This window comes from Stegodyphus dumicola, chromosome 10, assembly GCF_044657685.1.
Source record: "Stegodyphus dumicola isolate Sdum_Otavi_A_Nest chromosome 10, ASM4465768v1".
In the NCBI taxonomy this organism is placed as follows: Eukaryota; Metazoa; Arthropoda; class Arachnida; order Araneae; family Eresidae; genus Stegodyphus; species Stegodyphus dumicola.
Window position 1 is genome coordinate 116142937 of NC_140777.1, and position 23361 is coordinate 116166297.

At 33.4% G+C, this 23361-nt stretch overlaps 1 protein-coding gene across 3 annotated transcripts in view; it reads left to right on the plus strand.

Annotated features, from left to right (window-relative positions):
* LOC118199392 (uncharacterized) overlaps positions 1–23361 on the plus strand; it is a 61384-nt gene that overhangs the window by 19448 nt on the left and 18575 nt on the right. For all 3 annotated transcript variants that reach the window (XM_035371238.2, XM_035371239.2, XM_035371240.2), the window contains 2 exons: positions 14643–14727; positions 16722–16881. In XM_035371238.2, coding sequence (XP_035227129.2) covers positions 14643–14727; positions 16722–16881 — 245 coding nt within the window. The remainder of the gene's footprint in view (positions 1–14642; positions 14728–16721; positions 16882–23361) is intronic.

Sequence of the window (23361 nt, forward strand, 5' to 3'; positions counted from 1 at the left end):
GCCCCCTTTCCTTGATGCCCTAAGCACGTGCTTATACACTCATTTGCAAAACATCGAAGCACCAAGAAGGACTTTTGCGATCGTGACGAAATTTGGTATGCAAAAGCATCTTGATCGAACATGCAAATGATCAAAATTTCAAGGCAAATGAACAGGAATTGCGATCATAGCACGCATTTCTAGTTTGCAATTCGCAAAGTATAAAACCAGTAACAGAGGAGGAAAATTTATCTTTTTTTCGTTGCTGCCATTGTAATTCCGTAAAGAAGCAACTAAAGATGCCATTACGACGATATCGAAGACTTTACAGACAACTAAACGACTTCGAACGTAGTCGTATTGTAGGGTTGCGTGAAGCTGGCTGGTCATACTGAGTAATAGGCCGCCACCTGCAGTGTACAGACACTGCAGTGCAAAGATTTTGGCAGCAATGCTTGCTACAAGGAAATTGCCGACGAAATGAAGGCTCTGGAAGGCCAAGGAGCACAAATACGAGGCAAGATGATTCTTCGCCAGATCCGAACCGCCCAACGGTATCATTGTCGACTATTCAACGCACTACAACCACGTCTCTACCTCCTATGGTACCGTCCACCATCTCACGGCGCTTGTCTGAGGCGGGTTACGCTCACAGTGGCCTTTAAGACGTTTGGCTTTGACCCCAAAACATCGGCGGTGTCGTCTGGAGTGGTGTCGCAGCCGATCATCATGGCTGCCGTCAGATTGGCATCGTATAGTGTTCAGCGATGAATTCCGCTTCACTCTTGAAGCAAATGACCACCGTGTTCGCGTCTGGAGAGGACGGTGCCAGCTGTTCCAATCAGCCTTTGTTTTACAAAGGCATACAGCCATAACCCCAGGTGTGATGGTGTAGGGCGCAATTTCTTATGACAGCAGATCATCTTTAGTCATCCTCCGTACGTCTTTAACAGCTCAACGATATATTGATACCATCCTGCGGCTGGTTGCATTACCCTGCATGGCACGTCATCCTGGGGCCATTTTCCAAGAAGATAATGCCAGGCCACATACCGCTCGCATATCTGTATGGTTGATACTCTTCCTTTGACAGCAAGTTCATCAGACCTTTCACCAATCGAACATGTCTGGGACATGGTAGGCCGCTAGATTCGGGCACCTCAAAATATCGCATATCTGAAGAGACAACTGATGAATGCCTGGCAGATTGACATTAGGAACCTCTACCACTCCTTGCCTCGACGAATTCAAGCATGCATTGTCGCCAGGAGCGGTTCGACCAACTACTAATTTGAACACTTAATGGGTGATTGTGATCCGTGAACAGGTACTATGACCTTGAGCTTTTTAATCATTTTATTATCCGTGTATGAACTATACACATATTCAGTTTCATCAAAAACAACCTCTTCCTTCATGGTGCTTCGATTTTTTTGCAAAAGAGTGAGTTTTTGATGGATTTTTGATCCCTGATTAAATTAACATAAGGTATTAGTAGTCTGAGTCTACATAATAGATTAAGTAAGCTGGCTCGAGGTAATTAAGGTGCATATTTTAAAAGTCTGCTGGCAGGATGCTTTAAGCGGTAATAACTTTGGCAGAGTACGTAACAGCAAGGCGAGGCTGCCAGAATATCTAACCCTACAGCATTAAACTTTCGGCTTGAATAAAAACGACTAATTTGGATTCTGATGAAGACTACAGGAAGAATAAGTAAAGGTTCAGCTTATAATAACTGGTTAATTAACATAAAATCCTACAAGTTTAATGACTTTAATATGAAGTTGAGATAAAGAAATGTTTTTCCTCTAAGGTTTCACGTGCAATATTTCTTTCATGAGGCACAGTATTTTTACATGAAATTAATTTTTGATGATGTAGTTAACAGATCTCTTGCTGAACGCTTCCATTCCAATTGAAAACTTTTTATCGGCGAGATCTACTTGCAGTATTTATGAGTAAATACTTTAGTAGTACATCTTAGTAGTCCTTTAGATCAGTGCAAAGAGGTGATTGCTGCTGATGGTTTGATTATTTCGGATTGCTAATGATTTAGTTATCTTGAAACGATTAGGAAAACCAGATGTGTATTTGAAAATAATGCTCAAATCTGATGTTTGTTTGCTTCACATTTACAATACAAGATTCAGGGTTAGAAGGATATTATTGATTTTCATTAAAACAGTGCTACTCAAAATTTTTTATCCATTTTCCTTATTCATCACGTGTTAGAATATCATTCCACCTTCTCCAGGGTTGTTTGATTAAAGTAGTGCATCCTAAATAGCAGGTAAAAGTAAAATTAAAAACTTTTGTTTTAGTGTGCTGTATAAAGATGTATATACGAGCTTTATTATATTCCATAAATGTGTGATATTTATACCTTTGTTAACATATAAATTATTGTTGTAATTAATAAGTGTAGTTAAGGAAATGTTCTGTTTTCCCTACTCTTCAATGATACAATAAATCTTTGTCGAACACGGAGGTTACGTCATTACCTACTGCAAAAGTAATTTTCTATTGAAAAAATGTGTTGAGCGCAATTCATATTAAGAAAATATGTGCTGTTGTAACTGAAAGGGGAAAACGGAACAAATTTTAATTGAAGGTTTTTTTTAACTGCAATTAACTTTTTTAAGCACTTGATACAATTATAATTTTCTTAGAAGTTTTTGATTTTAACTTGGGAAAATAATTCACGTAACTCTTTAAAAGTTTGGGGTTCGGGGTGCAAAATTTTCCAGTGCTTCATAAAGTGTACATCTCTTTCTTCATATACATCAGTTTCCTTTCATTCGAAACAGACAATTCCTATGCTTTTCAGACAATTCGTTTAACTTCTTGAAAGTTAAAGGTGCTTTTTCGTCTTTATTATCGCAGCTTTCACTGTCGGCTGTTTTATAAGAACATCCAGTTCGTCATTGCACACTTCCCTATTAATTCTTTGACTCCTCTCTCTTTCATATGTGAAAATTTTTCAAAGCCAACTGCATTTATACTCTAACAATTTCTTTGCCTTCATTTTCATTCGATGAAAATCCTTTAAAATTGTTGATAACTTCTGACCAGAACTGATATTAGCAAGCATTCAGTGTTGATGTACGAATGTTGAACGCCTATGAATGATATTCTTGCGTTGGGCGAATTGAATGGTAACAATTAAAATAAAGCGCATAGGCGAAATCGCGTCCGGCCAAGTACGCGATCGGCAAGGGTTAACTGTACTTTTTCATCCCTTTTTATATGATTTCAACTCCGCTTGAGTTTTACTGTGAACATTTTATTACAATTTAATTATTTGTTTACCTTACAGTGTTAGACAGTGTCTTTCCGGAGCAGTGAAATTTCCTCTGGAGGGGGATAGGATTCCGCAGTATTTAACAGTCGTTGCATTAGAAAGTAAAATTGCCTATGCCGATGTAGTCTGTCGTTTTCCTAGCTGTATGCTAGGTTACATTTGAGACCTCCTGAGTGGCATGACCATCTTTATCCCGAAGGTCGAAACTACCACCAGAGTCCCGAGCTTAAGAGAGCCCTGAGTGAGAAGAATACAAATGTATCGAATTTTTATATTGGATATTTTATTCTAAAAATCTAAATATTAGATTTCGCTAACGATATTTATATTTTCACTTTCTAATAATTTCTCTTCAAGCGGAGAAATGATCTAATTGGAGTTTATCTAAGTGTATTTAATAGATATCCAAGTTTATTTTAGTTAGTTTATTTATTTATTTCAAGAGATTAATAGTTATCTAAATTAATCTACGTTTATCTTAATTAATTATTTAATTTCTAGAGGAACATTGAGTATAAAAGGGAAATTTAAAGAATTTCTGCAAAGATTTTGCGTGATTTTCTCTTGTGACTGGTTTCTAACAATTTAAAAATAGCGAAGCAGTATGGGAACCAAAAGGCTCGCAGTTCAGCTTGTTCTCAATTGATAAAGTTTGAGATGCAAAATATCTTCGACATCGCGACAAAAGTTTTTTTTGTCAAGGCGCCTTGTGAACGAAATTGCCCTTATCTCGCCTTCTAATTGAGCTATTTTCACCATTCCAAAGCTATTACACTCAGAATTAAAAGATTTACAATTCTGTGCAGCAAATAAACAATGAAATAAAAAACCATTAATTAGATAAAAACCAAAATAACCATTCTAAAAACTATAAATAAATTAAAGAATATAAAATACTACAACAATACAGAAAAATAAAAATAATTAAAATGTTACAAATATTTACAGTACCGTAATCACTCACCAACTAGATATTTGTCGAAAAATATTTCATTCGATTAAAAAGCTACTTTAATTCTTAAGAAAACGATCACCCATAAGTAAAGGAAAAAGTGGTTAAGATAGGGAGAAACAATAAAGAGAGGGCCCTATTAATCATCTGTTGCGCCGGGGTTCCCAAGTCTTTAGGTACGGCCCTATTATCTGTTCATGATGTTTTTTGTTACTTGGATTATATTAAATATATTTTTCTTTCTTTCTTTAATAATATAAATATCATCTTAAAGAACGGAAGTGTAGGAAAATAGTGCTTAAAATATTACATGAATTTGTCTAACAGAAGCTATTTAAATGCAGGTCTTCATAAGCAGATGAAAAAAAAAGTGCCAGTCAAAGTGTTAATTATCAGTTCTTGAACATCAAGGAAATAATATGTTTGCTCATGGTTTAAAAATTCACTATTTAGCTAATGCAGATATTGAATTTTCTGATAATTCATTTTTAATTAGTTATCCTGAACAATTTTGGGTATCATATTTCAAAGGAAATATCCATTTTGTTCCAGAACGGTCGAAATTTCCATCCATTTTTTGCGTGACGTCTGTATGTACGGACAGAATAAAAGACTCTTGTTCCTAAAATGGATTTTAAATGGATTCAATAGGGACGTTTTTCGTGACATCTGTACACACGTATTTTCGTACGTATATGTGCATATGTATCTCGCATTACTCAAAACAATTAGCTGCAGAAAGTTGAAATTTTGTATATGGGATTGCTATAACATCTAGTTATGAACTTCCCCTTTTTTATAGCAATCGGCAGTGCCAAACGTGTGTGTGTGTATCTATATATATACGAAATGCCCAGGCGCGGTGAGATAGCTTCCCCGCAAAGCAGATTTAGGGTTGCCATAAAATAGCTAGGGAAGGCATTGTTGCCCCATGTGGTGAAAAATCGTCCATTTGGCGGCAAAATTGGCGATGTGCCATAGACGGATGGAGAACTTTTTGGAACGAATTCTTACTCTTTTAGCCCGGAATGTTCTCGAACACAAGCCAAAAGCTATATAAACCCCGCTGGTACGAGGAGGGTTAGTTAATGTCTCGTCTAAAGAGTTGATAGTCAATCAGTGAGTGCCTAGTCTAGTGCTGAGTTGGTCATCCAGTGCATCGAGAGAGTCTCTTAGTGTATCGCTAATTAGTGCATCGTAGAGTTTGATCTTACAATGTGTTAAGCTCCAGGAACGACTGAACCGAGGAGTCGAGAGCTGTGTATTGTCGAGTGCATTGCGAGTTGTAGCGTGGAGAGTCTCGAGAGTACGTGGAGAACGACCGAGCAGAGTCGGGAGCTGTACTCTGGTGCTTTGCAGTAAAGCTGTCTCGACCGTTATAGCCTGATAACCTGAAGGCTGTGTCGCTGATTGTTCCAGCGTGTTTATAGTAGATCTTCGACGTCTATAAAACGGAATTTTGGAGCTGTCTTGAATGTTACTGACCAATAAAGTGTGTTTTGATACTTAATCAAGTAGTGTCGTTTTTATTCACTCCAAATCCACGAACCCCTTACCGTAACGTACGTGAAAATTCATACTATATGTATACATATAAAACTGCTAGGTGTTCATATAGCGAGGAACGTTTTCTACGATCATCTTGTATCCGCTTACTCGGCTTTAGTTTTTATCCAGCTTTTATTTTCGAAATCATTCGTCTTTCCACATATATCCAATTACATAAGTATTTTAAATGACAAAAATATTCATGTTTTAGCAATTTCGAATTTAAAAAAAAAAGTGACTTTCGACAAACAGCGAAATCTAACTTTTAATGCGGTCTCCTGTCTCCTATATTTATATTTAAGAAAGTTTTATGCTCGTTATGAAAAAATAAAATTAAAAGAACTTTGACTTCCATTCGGCAAAAATTAACCGATGTATTTAATTAAAAAAATGGCGATTTTTAATAGCATTTTCAATTTATCTTGAGGAATCGGTTAGTTAGAATAATTCGAGGATATAAGCTTAAATGAAGTGCAGCAAAAATGTATTTAATTTAATAGGCTTTACAAGGAACTCATGTGGTGTCCGCATCAGATTCTATAGATTTGTGAAAAGAGATTTATTTCAATAATAGTATATCTTTTGCTTAAAACTGCCCTTTTTCGATCAAAATAAAAGTTTAGCTCTCAAAAGAGTGGCTGATAGGACATTTCTAAACCAGTTTCGAAATAAAGGAGTCTAAATTAAGCATTATGTCTATCAGTTTCCTTAGGAGCATTTTACTGCAGAATAATTTAATTTATATACTAATGTTTTAAGAAATGCGTAAACTATAATAACTGAATGATTTTACTCTAATAAAATTTATTTATTCAGTTGCTTTAATGAAAATGCTTTATGTGTGTTGGAAAGACTTGTTGCTATTATTTTCCTTTAAACAGGCGACAGTTTACATAGAAAGGAAAAGAATTCCCTCTTTGCTGACAGTGAAAATGTGAAAGCAATAGAAAATGCATTGCACTGTCCGATAACACCTTATTCTTGGAATTTTGGACTGGAAGATTATTTTTCTGAAACTGATAAAAAGTGATAAACGGCGAGACAAAAATAACTGCTTACAATTCATTCTGAGAATTTTTTCCCTGCTGCAGCAATTATTTTCACATTTCATTTAGAATCTGACTTCAAATTGACATAAATTGTAATTAGTAATCATTTCGGTTATTTAAAACTTGATTTTAACTGGATATTGAATTTTTTGTCTGATTATTTTCAAAAATTAACGTGAGATCTGATAACTTGATATATTTATGTTATATTAGAGTTAAAAGTGGTTTCTAATTCAACTAAATTCACTCAGGCTAATAGAAAAGGGTGCACCAAGAAAGATGTACAATTGCGAAACTTTTGAAATGAGATCCGATATGCAAATGATCCAAGTTTGGTTCCAGCCCATTGAACATGATCATACACCCTGTAGTGGCACTGCAATCAGGAAGTGGACCCTAAATTAGGGCATAGATGAAGATTCATATACTTTGACGGTCACATTTCGACGCTAGGAGGATTTTAGTAGGCGAAGAATGACAGTTAGATATGTGAGAAGAGATTTCTTACACTCAAGTGAGTTTGACAACGGCCTGATCATCGACATGAAAACCACAATCCATGTTGCTCGCCAGGTCGATCTTTCGCAGTGTGCCGTCAGAGCATGTTAGGAGCAGTAGACACAAGATAGTACCCACGTGCCACGAACCGAGTCTGGAGAGACCCGGAAAATGACCAGGTGAGAGGATCGAAGGCTCGAACGGCAATCACTCGTGGATCCCACACAGTGACTCTTTCCACGATACAATTAGATGCATGGGTGCCAATTGTTCCATAAACGGTTTTTAGACGCCTTGCGGAAGCGAATCTGCAATCCAAGCGTCCTTTTCTGTAAGTTTTCCTAATCCAACCGTCTGTGTTTTCCTAATCCAAGCGTATTGCCTTTAACTCCGAAGCATCGGCGACTCTATCTACAGAGGTGTCAAGCCACAGTGACGTGGAATGCACAGACTGGCAAACCGTGATTTTAGTAATGAATCCCGGTTCGTTTTGGGGACAGATGATAACCCATAGAGGTAGGAAGTAAGATGGAGTGGCCCTAACCGGTTTCCTCTATACCCTGCTCTGAATCACTGGCGATCCCTACGTGGTGACCAAAACATTGGATAATTTACCATTAAGTTCAATGAGTTTTGACACGATCGGATGTAAATATTTTGTAATTACGTCGTAAATGTACATATAAATGTATATATTTTCTTTTTCTACAGTACTTCAGAGTCCTACGTATATGAAAAGAATACATTTTTAAACAACATTTTATTCTGAACGGAATTAACTTCTATACTTTTCACAAAAGAGTTTGCTCAGAATGGCTTAGTTTGAAATATTTTCACAAGTTTTCGTTAATTACATTAAAAAAAAAATTGAAGGTAATTCGATTTTATTCGGTTAAGGATTATAAAAATTAAGATCAAAGTTTTGTGTGTCATTGAAATTAAAATTATGCATGATTTCTTTTCTATTTATGGAGCTTCTTCCTAAAATACTTTCTCAAATATAACATATTTTAGCTTCTGAGGCATCTTTTAAATGGAAAACTATAAGTCAATTTATAATTAATGCTCTATTCGGTCCATTTCAAATTAGAGCACCTTTTATTTTAATAGCGAAATATTTTAAATAGTACTTGACTTTCTTTGAATATTTCTGAAAGGGAATAAAATGAGGATTTTTTAAAAAATATTACTTAAAACTTGTAACTAAGTTATAAAATGTAAGGGGAATAATTCTTTTAATTATAATTATCAGATTTTTTTTTACCCGTAATTTCAACAATACTTATTCCAAAACTCTTCTTTATTTCTTACTTAAGTACGCATCTCATAGAATTTGCTTTACAATACCTTTTAACAGATTGCTTTCCAGTACGAACAATTCTTACTTAAATAATTTTATAACGTATTTGTCAACAGGATTTCAGTTTATGTTTGCAATTCAATGCTAAGTTTATTATATATATTTAGATAATATTTATGATTATTATAAATTTAGACACATTTAATAATTAGATTTCTTCACAGTAACTTTCACTTGTTTATGAATGAATAAATCCTTCATTTCAAACACATTTATAAATAATTTAATAAATATTTACATATTTTGTTAAAGGCAGATGCATGCTTTTTGCAAGTACACGCATAAATATTTCATATTTTTCATTTCAGGCATGTGCAAATCTTTACTTTCTGTGCATTCACTATATTTTTCGAGCAAAGTAATTTACACTAATTTAACATATACCTGAAAGTTTTACATAAGAAATATGTATAAATATAATTTGAATGAAAATTATATGCATTATTTTTAATACCCACTCAAAGGTAAATTTTACTTCAAAATTCCTCCACGATGGCATTTCTCCCTTTAGGCAGATAGCCATTGCATGCCTTACTCTATTTAATAAAAACTTAACCCTAACTTAACCACCTATGTGCCTAATTACAAATATTTTAACATGCATAATTTTATATTTACATTTAGCCATCAAGTTTCAAACTTTTGACTTAAATAAAACATGTTTTAGGATACATTCATCATCAAATTCAAATCTTCTAATACATATATTTTAGCAGCGCACTCAATACCTCTTTTATCGATTTTACACAGTTTAATAATTCTCTGATAATATAATAAATAATAATAACTAAGTAAAACGTGTAAGCCCAAAGTGATTATTTTTCAGATATATAAAAATAAAATGATGAGTTTAAAATGAGCAACAGTAAAGCCTCGCCTCTAAAAAATTTTGAAAAGTACATGTTACAATAATATGTAGATGTGACACAAAATTATTCTATTTAAAACATTTTAGCGTTTGGAACATAAAATAAAAGTAGCGAATACACTATCAAGGGTATTGAAAGGTATACAATTTTAAAGGTACCGTAAGATATTTTTCATTCTTTAAGTATAACATTTTGCTAAAATCTATATTTTTGTAGTTCAACAGTTTAGAATTTTATAAAACAAATTCATAATCAAATAGCTGTTGTTAGTAATCGAAAAATAACAATCGCTGTTGTTAGTAGTCCAAGATGTGATTTTTGCGTAAATGTCACTAAACTATACAAATTGCTATCATCCACACTATGAATGTTTCTTTCATGCGAAAGTGTCCCGTTTTCCGATTTGTATGGAACTGTCACGTGTAGAAGTACTATCAGAGCACTGTCAAGAGAGCTTCTGAATGTCAACAAAAAACACCCCAGTTGGTGACCGAAGGTTCGAAGCAGTGCTTCACTTCTAGTGCCGATTTGGCCACTCCTTCCTTTCTTACCTCCATGTGATAACCGCATGCTGGCGTGGAGGCAACCTGGTGAACGGTACAGTGAAGATGTCGCACGACACACTACCGACACAGCAGGCGTAATGGTCTGGGAGGGGGCATAACCTATGATAGCCGATCTACTCCAAGGTTTCTAAAATATCCTAATATAAGAAATATCTAAAATATAAGAAAGTATTTTACTGATCTTGGATCTACTCTAATTGTTGTACATGGAACCTTAATGGGACAACGTTATATTGATGGCATTCTTCGACAACACGTGGGACCTTTCCTAATGGGTCTACTGGGCAATTTTCCAACAAGGTAATGCTCCTCTAGATATAGCTGGAGTTGCTCAGGACTTCCTATGTCATGTTGAGACCCTGTTTCATGGCCGTCGCGCTGTCCAGATTTTTCCGTTATAGAGCTTGTGTGGTGTTTGGGACCAGTTAAAACATTAGATGCCACCGTGTCACTTTGTACATGATTTCGAGGTGGTTGTTCAAGATTTGTAAGCCTATCTACCTCAGGACAACATCAGACGTCTAATCAACTCAATGCCGGACGTGTTGCGACATGTATTGCAGCAGAAGTCGGCCCAACGTGCTATTGAAGTTGTACTGCATTTATCTAATTATACATTTCTAATTGTGTTTAATTGTATTTGCCTATTTGTTTAACTGGGGTTAAGTTAGTCTCTCATCTGTATAATTATGTGTATTAAATTTCATTTCAGTTCGAAGCTTCATTCTTGGTGCGCTGTTTTCAGCGTTGAGTGTAGCTTCATTTTTTAACCTGACAATATAATTTTATGAGATGAACTTATACTTCTTCCAAGCCCTAAAAGTTGCTGAGCGGTAAAGGTTGCTAAATATTGGTAATTCGTTTCAGATTCGAATGTAGGCAAACATTATGGGTGCATAGATGGCTTTCGTGGTTTGCTTCATGTGTAACGTGAATATGAGTCAGTTTACCCTAGAAAGTCCTTCCCAAAGGGATCCCTCTCATCAGGCAGACAGCCCTCGCGTGTTTGCCATAATAAGATAACCTAACCTAATCTTATGCTCAATACTGTTTTAAGATCTGTTCCTTTCAAAGGGATAAGATTTTAAAAAAATTTTATTAAAATTTATCGTTAATTTCCCACGAAACTCTTTTGTGCTATATAAAAATTTATGACAAGACCTAAAAATCGGGGCTTAGAAAAAACGATAAAGAATACATTTAATCATGCTGAACTTTTAATAAATCTCTATCTCTACATAATAATAAAAGAAAGAGTCTGTGTGTGTGTCTTTCGTTCGCGTTGCGCGTAAGCTAATAGACCCACGGCTACGAAATTTGGTACATAGGTGCATCTAGATAAGAGCCAGTGCACCGCGAAGCAATTTTTTCGAAATTAGAATTTTTTTTAATTTTATGATTTGTGACGAAATCGCGTCATTTTGAGACATAATGAATGAGCTATAGGAAAGCGAGATTTTACTCTACACACTCCATTTTCACATCGTCATGAAACGTAGGCACTTAGCTATTTTACGAACTTAAAATAAATTTCGTGTTTCAATAAATCGATTAAATACGAATTTATTTAACAAAGGGAGCTTAACACCTTTTCAACGGGATTTTTTCTAAAAAAGTTTATTTTTAAAAATGTATAGCTTATTTTTCTTTGATTTTTGGACACGTTAAACTTAATCCTTGCGACTGCTTTTACAAAAAGAATTTTGGAAAAATGATAATATTTTGTATTTTAAAAAAAGAATTAAATGAAGCTTCCGAGTACACTTCTCACATCTCCCATCTTTAAAAATGTGATTTTGGCAACAATTTTCCTGTCTTATTGTTGTTGATAGATTTTTGATGAAATCGCATCATTTTGAAGAGTTTCATTCTTTTAGAAATATGGGTTTGGCAACAATTTTTCATCGTATTTCTTAGGTCACTGTTTTTAAGAGATTGGCATATTTCATTGTAATTTTTTTATATATATATAATACATTTTTATTGATTTTTTTTATAAAGTTCTTCTGCAGTGTAAAATTCTGAGCGCAATTTTATGTTTTTTGAGTTGCTTTCATGTTATTTTTTGCTATTTCACTGTTTGTAAGATATTGAAAAGTTTTGCATGATCTTTTTTTCTTCAACGGAAAGTTGGTTAATATTTTATTAGGATAATTAATATTTGTATTAAGGGAGCTTATTTCATTGTAATATTTTTCTCTTGAAAATATAAGATAAAATATCATTAATTATACTTTGCTTTTCAGAATTTTTGTTTTTTGTATTCTTTTATGTTATTTATTGCTCATTTCACTATTTTTAAGGTATTGAAATGTTTTGAGTGATTTTTTTAGGAAACAAAATTCTTAACCTCCTTTATACCATTTGAGTTCTTAAGATTTTGCAAAGGGAATTTGGTTAATTTATTTATTAGGATAATTAATATTTGTATTAAGGGATACTGCTTAGTATCATCAAATTAAATGGCTGCGATGTGGTGTTGGTGTATTTAATTATGGCAAAGCACACTAGGGCTATCTGCCTAAGGGGAGGGATGCCTTTCATGGAGGACTTTCTAAGGGAAACTGGCTCGTATACACGTTACACATGGGGAAAACCACGAAAACGCCCATGCAGCCAGCCCGTTCGCGGGATGTGACTACTGACAAATTTTCTCTGAAGATTCCTAAAGTTTCATAACATTTCAATATTTCAGAAAAAGAATCATTCAAACTATCGAGTAAGAAACTGTTTAAAAAATTTAATTTCATTGTAGAATTTTTATATGATTTTTTTATGTAATTATGATGGCGCTTAAGAAGGGGGATATAAATTATGCTTTAACAAATGTTTAATGCACATCTCATACAATCAGTTTGCTAAAAATTCAAGATGTATATGTTTTTCTGGAGATACATCAGGACCGTATGCAAGGGAGGGTTGGAATCTTAACAAAGAGAAAAAAGTTGGAAGAACTTACGCGGCCATCGGTCCCAGGTGTGTCTTTTAGGCATTTTTCCGGTACGTTTAAAAGCCAGACGAAGGCTGGCCGCAAAGCGGCTAGTGATGAAATAAAGAAAGAAAAAATCGTCTGCAACTGATATGAATTGCGTAGAATTTAATGCTTAAGTAGATATCGATTAAAAAAAAGTTGCAGCATCAGTGGTAAAAGATATCTGCCTGTTGCGTTTGAAGCAAATCCAAGCATGTAATTTCTGATGAAGAAGACGTTGGTCAAATATTTCAGAAAACATTATAAGTCTGAGCAATTCATAAATGATTTTTATAAGAATTGCAAATAGCCAATTCTTCATGACATTTTCCCTGATTAAAATGCTATGAAAATACATATTTATATATTTCTAGTTATATTTATATTAAATTTAGTTAAATACCATTGATATTTTAAAGGATAGTTGCAGTTTGTTTCTCATTGCTTATATTCGCTATTATTCAGTTAATGTTATTAAAATAGGCATGGACAAACGTTATCACATTAAGTGCAGCCTACTTACTATAACAGACCGTCCCCAGAAGTCTACGATTAACTACATGTTAACCCAGTAGTTCAGCTCATGTTTGCCTTATCCGATTACTTGTCACGCTGGCTAAGTAACTGCACCGTCGGTTGTGACCCGCCAAAATAACCCGTGACGAAATAGCCTAAATATAGCTACAGATATCATATTTCTGGTTCAGCACACTTTATCTGAATATAGACTTTTTTATCATTCGACAAAATTTACATCCAGCTTTAGTATGTAAAAAGAAATAAAAATATTTTTTATACTTAAAAATAAAAGCAAGACATGTAAGACCAGTAAAAAACGAAATCATTGTTTATTAACACTCATATTTCAATATTGTTAAATTGTTTCATGATACTTGGATACATTTTTTTGCAAGATAAGTAAATCTTCTGCAAATTTTACAACACTTATAATTTAGAATTTAAGCCAAAGGATATCAAAATTCTGTATGCTGTGGTTATTTGTATGTGGAAATTATTATTACAGCATCTTACTTTAATACGGCACTTTTCTAAATTGTTATGAAGCATTTTTTAATAAGATATTCCTATCTGCCAGCATACATATATGTACAACATCAGTTTGAACTTGTACTATGTTCTTTATAATACATTTGCGGGCAAGATATAATTACTGATCTATATACATTCGTCATAGCACTCTTTTATCATCTACATATATTTAGAAACTAACAAATAAAATAAAATAAAATAAAAAAACTGTTCGAGGGAGCCAGCTCAGAAGCTTTTGATTTAAGCTATTTTATCATTGGCTATTTTGTCGAAGTTTATTCTGACAGGGTATTACTGCCGATAGAGCATGCCATGGTCATATAGTAAGCCAAAATTAAATTAAGCTAACCCAAGTAGGCATTCATGCAGAAAGTCAGATTAAATGGAATGTTTAATTTGATGTAGACAAAATAGGAATTATTTTAAAGCTTTTGCTTAGCCAAACTATAAAAATTATATGTGTGAGAAATTATAATAATTATGTTTTGTTATTTATTAGAAATTTGCAGCTAATCATGAAGTGGATGTGAAAATTGATTGTACTCCAAATCAAGTTATTATTAACTGCACTAAAGAAGAATTTAGTAAGTATGGTAAATTCCTAATAACTTATGAGCATTCTTACGTTTTATTGCGTTAATAACCTTTCAAAATTGGTTTATTTGTAAAGTAAACAAATCTATTGCGTAATGAGAATTTATTTAAAGACGACTATGCATACAGGTGAATTATTTGCCCCTTGTATTTATGAAATAATTATTTGAATTTTGTTCTGTCTTATTCACCAACAGACAGCCTCTCTAAAATAACCCGATTATTTTAAAGATACCAAAAATAATTTTCAAAAGTAAATATATGTTAAAAATAAACATATGACAAATTTAATTTGTTAATAAATGAGTCGTAATGATCACTCATTTCGAGGATAAAAAGGTGAAATACACATTTGACTCGAAAATTGATAAGAGACCACTGCTAAAATTTCAATTAATGCATAAAAGAAAGTCTTATTTACATGACTTACGTAATGCAATAACGTATTTCAGGAGAAATAATTCAACGATACATTTAGAGTGCATTGTGAAATAATGCACTGTAAATGTATGCCCGCATGCATATATTTAGAATGACATGACACTACATACAGGATGTCCTGTTAGTCTATAGAAACAGTAGAACTTCAATTATCCGAATCAATTGGGACTGGATCCCATTCAGATAATTAAAAATTCGGATAATTGGATTTTTTTCCCGAAGAAAAGGACTACGTACACTTTAATCAATTATTGTAAGTACTTTATGTTGAAAATGGAAGAAAAAATCTATTTTTGAAGAAAAAGGTTTTTAATTAATTGAAATGAAAAGGCAACACTTTTACGTACATATTATATAGCGTACTGTACAGTACTTACAAGTGCTGAAAGTCATTGCTTGCTGAACATCTCGGTCAAAGTAAGCTGTTTGACAGCCTTCATTCATTTTCGGGCGTCAAAATCGCGCATCCCCTTGAGAGTTGCATATGGTCACACTCGGATTGACGCTCCATCCACTTCAACGCAGTTTCTGCTTCAACTTCAACTACACATGGGGAAACATAAAACATGACATAAAAGGTCATCTTCTTCCTTGACACTTTCTTCTCTCACACTTTCAGTGAGTTCATCCTCATTTAGAATTTGAAATCCAGAATCTGACGAATCACACACCATTCATTCTGCTGTATCCTCAGCACTAACTTCGGAACATTCAGGAATTCTGAATGTTCCACATTTTTTCCTGTCTATTCCCTTTCCTTTTCTTGATCTTTCTTACTTTTCCTTTTCATCCTTTTCCTTCTCTTCTTCAGTTGATTCTGAAAAGATCTGAATTTCCTAATGCGATTCGGATAGTCGGAGTTCTGCTAATTGGAGTTTTATTGTATTTTCAAAATTCATGAAAATTGAAGGATTTGGTAGAGTTGAAATAACAGGGTTTGCTAAAATGTTAGTCTCTTAAAGGGGGATTTTTTGGGGGGGAAAGGAAAAAAATATATAGTTAAAATTTTCGTCGATACAAGAACACATTAAACAAATACAAGAACAAATTTTGTACAAGAAATTTGTATAAGAATTTGTACAAAAACAAATCAAACATTTTAAGGGGAATTTTATTTATTTGCATTAGCACATTTTATTTTTTTACATGCAGGTAAATGTTTACAAGTATATCACTCGTATTCTATGTGTCCGCCATCACTATAAGTTACAGTTTGCAAGCGGGCTCAAACACCGTTAACTGTAGCATGTAGCATATCCGAAGGGATGCAAGAAATTTTGTTATGAATGACGTCTTTTAACTGCATCAAAGAAGATGGCTTATTGCGGTACACTCTGGGAAAGAAGTTGCTTACATGTTTCTTATATGTATTAAACTACTTGTAGATAAATTTCATTGAAAGGTTTTTGAAGGGTATTGTTTTCTTATCGTTTTATGTTATCAAAATAGCCGTGCACCAACGTGATCACGTTAAGTGACACCTACTGTATCAATTTTAATATGTCATTTTATATATAACAACAGTAAATATTATTTATTTCAGCATTCAAGTTCGGCTTGTATAAGAGAAGAACTGAGGAGGAAATTGCGACACATTTTTGTTTGCAGCAGGAATCTTCTTCATGTGTTCAAGAAGATAATGAGATGTTGACTAGGTGTGAAAGTTATATTGTTGAGATAGAAGGAATGTCGCACTTGATTGGGTAAGAAACACAAAATCAAACATAGTAAATTATTTTCTGACATTCCGTTTTAAACGTTAGAGATCTAACTCAGATATGTCTCTCTAGATTAGATAAGAAATACAAAATCAAACGTAGTTTTCAGAAATTTGATTTTAAAAGATACAGATCTAAGTGTAATTCCGATGTGTAAATGCTTTGATAGAAAAGGCAAAAAAATAATGGAAATTTTTAGTGGGAAAAAAAAAAAAAAAAAAAAAGAGCGAACGAAAATGTAAAAATAATGATACCACGAGCGCATATACTATATATATATGCGTGTGTGGAACGCCGTCATCCTATAGAATACGTATGCATTTTATAGGATGCCGTATGTTTTTAAACAAAGTTGTGAGAAATGAGAATTATTTTATACTTTTCGTTGGCATTGCATGAACGTTTTACATTGGATAAGTTTGAAAAATATATTTTTTGAAAGCAGGAGCATGTTGCTACAGCAAAGCGCAAGAGAAGCGAACAAAAAGAGCGAGGAAGTTCCAAGTTACTCTTTATGCAGCATGGAATTTTTGCATGCTGTGTGAGCGAGCAAAAGGAAGAGGCGATTAAAAGAGAGCGACATTGCACAGTAAAATACAAGAATGTTTACATTAAGCGAATTATAATTTCAGATACTGCGCAACAGAGATCAGGTGGCGGATCATTTTTCAGAATTAAAGATATTAAAAATTTATTGCTTTGTTATTTTTAGAATGAAGCGAGGGAGTTAAAGGGCCGCTGGTTATTTAAAAAGATAGTTATTTTATATTTTAAACACACACTTATATATATAAACAAAATTGGGAGTAACGTCGCACTTTGCGCGATGGACCGGTGTTCATCTCGGTTGCGATAAGCTAAAATTAAGATGATAAAATCAGCGATTCGGATAATTGGAGTTTTACTGTATTTTCAAAATTCATAAAAATTGAAGGATTTGGTAGAATTGAACAGGGTTTGCGAAAAAGTTACTCTCTTAAAGGGTTTTTTTTTTGGGGGGGGGTGTAAAAAAAAATAGTTAAAATTTTCGTGAATACAGGGCGCTGTACAAGAGCAAATCCAATTAAGGAGAATTTTATTTATTTGCATGCAGGTAAATGTTTACAAGCATATCACTCGCATTAAAGTCGCGCAATATGCTGCGAAATTAATTAAACAATCAAGATATAATAATTAGATCAAAATTAAATCAAGGGGACAACTTTCCAAGAGAAAATACTCAAATCAAGACGAAGACAAAAACAATACATATTTAAAATAAAAAAAGTTTAATGAAATTCATAAAATATAATGAATTGATATAAAATATCTAATTGTTGAAGATTCCTTGGCCTTTTTTCAAAGAGCAGCTGAAGAATTTTTAAGAGAGCCATACTTTTAATTGGCAGTTAATTTTTAAATAATCTTCATTGGAATTTAATTTTTAATTAATGTTTATTGGCATTTAATTTTTAATTTTAAATTGATGTTGAAATGTTTCATGAATTCACTATCATTTAGATATAATTCAGAAACTTGGCTGGTTGAAAATTCTTCGGCTGCTCCTTGAAAAAGACAAGGAATTTTCAACAATTATATATTTTATATCAATTTATTTTGTTTCATTGATTTTAATGAATTGTTATTTCAATTCTGTATTAGTTTTGTTTTAATAACATGTAAATCAAACTTCTATCTTAAAATAGCCTCTATTTTAATTTTGCTGTTTCCCCATTCTTTCCTGAAATAGTAACTGATTATAATAAATCTCTCCTAAACTGCTATTCGAAACTAATCCATATCATATGATTTTTGCATAGCGCGCATAATGTGGATACCTACATAAAGTCTCAGCCAATGATAATTTCAGACACTTAAAATTAACCAATCGAAATTAAAGTTAAACCAAAATGAAATCGTTTTCAATCGGATTTTCTTTTGAGATACATCGCTTTACGTCTCTTTTCTTTAGCTAGTTAGATTACTGTTGGTATTTTTATTCTCGGTGCAACATATTAAAAATGTAAAAGTTCTTCAAGGACAGGCACTTGTAAATTACACAGGTTATTACTCTTAATTTTATGAAGTAGTTGAATTTTAATATATTTCTGTTCATATTTGAATGTACAGTGATACCTCGATATACGAGTGCCCATACGAGTGTTTTGAGATAGGAGCCGCCGAGCGAGCGATATTTTACTTTGAGATGAGAGCAAGATTTGAGATACGAGGAATCGCACTCTACACCGCTGATCACGACCAACATGCGAGCGCATGTTGATGTCGAGTGCAGCGTCTAACAGTTTCTCCCACCTCAGACTATACCTCAGTCTGTGTGCTTGTTTCCCTCGTTTTCGAAGCATTTTTGATAAGTTTGGTTCGCGTTTTTTGCTTTTTGTACATTTACAAAACATTATCACATTTATTTTTATAACCATGGGTCCGAAGAAGAAGACAATGTCTATTGAATTAAAGCATGAAATCCTAGAAAAACATGAGCAAGGTGTGCGAGTAATTGACTTGGCGAGGATGTACGGGCGTAGCACATCAATGATATATACTGTGTTTAAACAAAAGGTGTTGATAAAGGGTATAACGCCAGCTAAGGGCGTCACAATAATTTATAAGCTGCGGACCTCTCTCCATGAAAAGATGGAGAAATACTGATGGTGTGGGTGACAGAGAAGCAGCTTCAAGGAGGAACTTTAACACAAAGCATCATAATGTGAAAAGGCACGAGCGATTTACGGTGATTTGCTGAAGCAGATCCCACACACTTCCACAAAAGAGGAATCGGAAGACTCGTTTAAAGCCAGTCGGGGGCTGGTTTGACAACTTTAGGAAAAGGACCGGCATTCACTCCGTCGTCAGGCATGGTGAGGCAGCAAGTTCGGATGTGAGGGCAGCTGAGGTTTACATTAAAACGTTTTCCGAACTTATACATCCCCAGCAAGTCTTCAACTGTGACGAGACAGTGCTTTTTTGGCAAAGGATGCCTAATAGGACTTACATAACGGCAGAGGTCACAAACCCATGAAGGATAGATTAACTCTAGCACTTTGCGCCAATGCGAGTGGCGACTGCAAAATCAAGCCTCTGCTAGTATATCATTTGGAAAATCCCAGAGCCTTTAAGTCACATAAGATTTTAAAAGAAAAATTTCCAGTTATGTGGGGGGCAAATCCGAAGGCGTGGGTCACCAGGAAATTCTTTGTCGAGTGGATAAACCTGGTGTTTGGCTCTTCTGTTAAAAATATCTACAGGGAAACAACCTACCCATGCAAGCCCTTCTCTTCCTCGACAATGCCCCTGCTCACCCACCAAATCTCGAAGATGATTTTTCAAGTTTACAAAGGTTCTCTACCTACCACCCAACACCACTCCTATCCTGTAGACCATGGATCAGCAGGTGACAGAAACCTTACCCTTCGAGAGTTCTGGAAGGACCACTTTAACATCGTGATATGCCTAAGAATTATTGATCAGGGCTGGGTGTTACAACGAGGACCTTAACCTCCATGGAAGAAGCTGTGGCCTGAGGCTGTAGCTGAAAGGGCCTTCGAAGGATTGGAACCCGAAATGTTAGTAGTAGAGGAGATTGTTTCTCTGGGAAAATTCATGAGTCTGGTGGTGGATGAGAGAGATGTGAGCGAACTCGTCGAGGAACAGTCTCAGGAGCTGACAACTGAGGAGTTAAACGATCTATATTCGCAGCAGCATACGGCGGTTCAACGAAAAATTAGTTTTGAAGAGGAGCCAGAGATGGAGGAGGTTATCCCTACAAGAGATCTTGGGAATGTGGGAGAAAGTTGTAGAGTTCGTGGATAAAAATCACCTCTAAAAAGTTGCAACTGGTCGTGCAGTTGTGCAACGAAACCTGCCTAACTCATTTCCGCAATATCCTGAAAGGGAGGAAGAAACAAACCTCTTTGGACAGTTTTTTTAAACGATCTGCAGGTGAAAATGAGCAAAGCGTGATGAAAAAAGCGAAGACCAGTGACGAAAATTAAGAGCTTCCGTAAGCACTTCATTTTTTCTTTTAATTATGTTTTTATAGAATATGTATTTGTTATTTATAAATAAATATTTCTTCTTGTAAATACATTTTTCTTATTCAAAAACACTTAAGAAAGACAACTGAGGTGGTGTTTTGGGAGCTGGAACGGATTAATGGCATTTCAATTAATTTCATTGGGACAAATTGCTTTGAGATACGAGCAATTTGACATACGAGCAAGGTTACGGAACGAATTAAACTCGTATGTGGAGGTACCATTGTATGTAACTATAAAGACTATTTGAATTATGGCCATATTGGTGGATAACTTTGATATAACTATACAATGCTAAAAATAGTTAGCTTAGCAGAACCAGGTTTTTATTGGCTATTGTATTTCAGCATCCCATAGCTGTCAACAAGTAGTACTGTTGGTTCGTTTATTTATTTAATCAAAGTTTTTTTTCATAGTGTTAGCATTCTGTTATTTGTTATTATCTAAGTCTATTTTGCATTGCTTTATGAATTGTTTTATAATGAGTAAATAACTGTATTAATACAATTTGATGAATATGTAAAGTAACGCTTTTATTTTTGTATATGACATTTTTATTAAAGAATTACAAGAGGAGAACTGTAAAAATTAAGAAATGATACTTAAGTTTGGATTTTCAAGAACTTTTATTATTTGGAAAAATTTGATGATGGGCACTAAAAATTTAGAACAGTCTTTTGATATTTTAAAAGTAAATTTGAATAGCTTTAAAACATGTAAGTTGGCTTATCATGCGGGTTTATATACTTGTATTATTTCATAATTTTACTTTCAGTTGTAATTTATAATTTTTATGCATAATTTTTTTCATTATCATGTACACTGCTAAAAAAAATGGGACAGTGCTATATCTCCCGTTCTACTGGGCCGATTGACAGAATTCAAACTGCGTTTTTCATGTCTCGAAAGCGCGACTTAGGATATATATTAGATTTATATATAGCACTATTCTAACATAGGTATTTTGACACAAAATCGGACTTTTTCTGAAATAACATACCAATTTGTTTTCATATTTCGATTCTACGACTCAAATTATGCCAGAATACCAAGTTTTGTAAAAATCGTACGAGTAGTTATTAAAATATTAGCTCCTCAATGTTAATTGAATTTGGTCAATATTTATTAATATCTCTTTTTTTATTAAACTTTTATTATTTTTCCTTTCACATTTCGAAGTTAGGTTTATTCCAAATAAAATTTACCCATTTTTTGTGTTTTATTTTTAAATTTCTATTTTTAAATAATTTTTATAAATTTTTCGAAAAAAATCTTGAATTATAACCTATAAAATTTTTACCATCATCTTAAAGTATGTTTTTTTTAAAGCATATCTGCAAAAAATTAGACTTTTTTATTCAAAATTTTCTATTTACATATTTTCGCGTTTTAAAATTTGGCATCTTCTTTTTTGGGCGATAATAACGCCAAATGTGGTTTATGGATTTTTGTTACAGTGAATTGCCACAGCTATTTTTAACCTTAAATTTCAAGTAAAATTTTACAGAGAATTAATTATATAAAAATTTTTCCCTCAATGATGCGTAATAAATATTTATTAATACTATATGAAAAGCTATTTTTTTAAATTATAGATGATGTTATTCAAATTTTTAACTATTTCTTTTTTAATTTCTCTCTTTCTTCCTTTTTAAAAAATATATTTGTAAGAGTAAATTTTTATCTTCGGCGTTTTAACGTATGCTACTTTATTTTAACTTCGTTTAAATCGAATTGTCTAAAACTGAGAACTTTCGTTTGATGTTTATTTGAATTTTACGAAAATATTTGATGACATTAACTGCATAATTTATTTCTAAACAAGCTGTTGCTTATGAAGGGGCTGAAAGAGCGGCTGGTACTATCATCCAGTATTTTTAAAGCACAGTATATTTTTATAGAAACATAAGATTTAGAATAATCATTTTTATAAAAGTCAAATTACGATATAAACATACAACCCTCCAGAGACCGAATTAATGGGAGTTCAATGGTTATGTAGAACAAACAGATCTGCAGCTACGTAATGGCTAGATAAGTCAGCAGGTTCTGTGGACAAGTAAGAATAATTGTATAAATGACACCCAAATTCTGGATTCAATTAACAACGAGGGTACGATGTTTATTAAATGAATTTAAGAAGTTTTTAAACATAAAAAATCAACTCATTTTTTTATCCTGAAATGTATTTTTATGCGTAGCGTATTTTCATTATATCCTTAAAATTATATTTTTTAGAACGTAATTGTCAAGAACTGAATTCTATACATCAGTAATATAATAAGTAATTATTACGGTTATTAATAAATCCTTCTATAAAGTAATTGCAATTATTACAAAAAACTTTCTGTCTGAATGCAAATATTTCTAATTTTATATTGATCAAGTTGCACACGATATTATTTATTTGCACTTCAATTCTTACCGTCAGCTC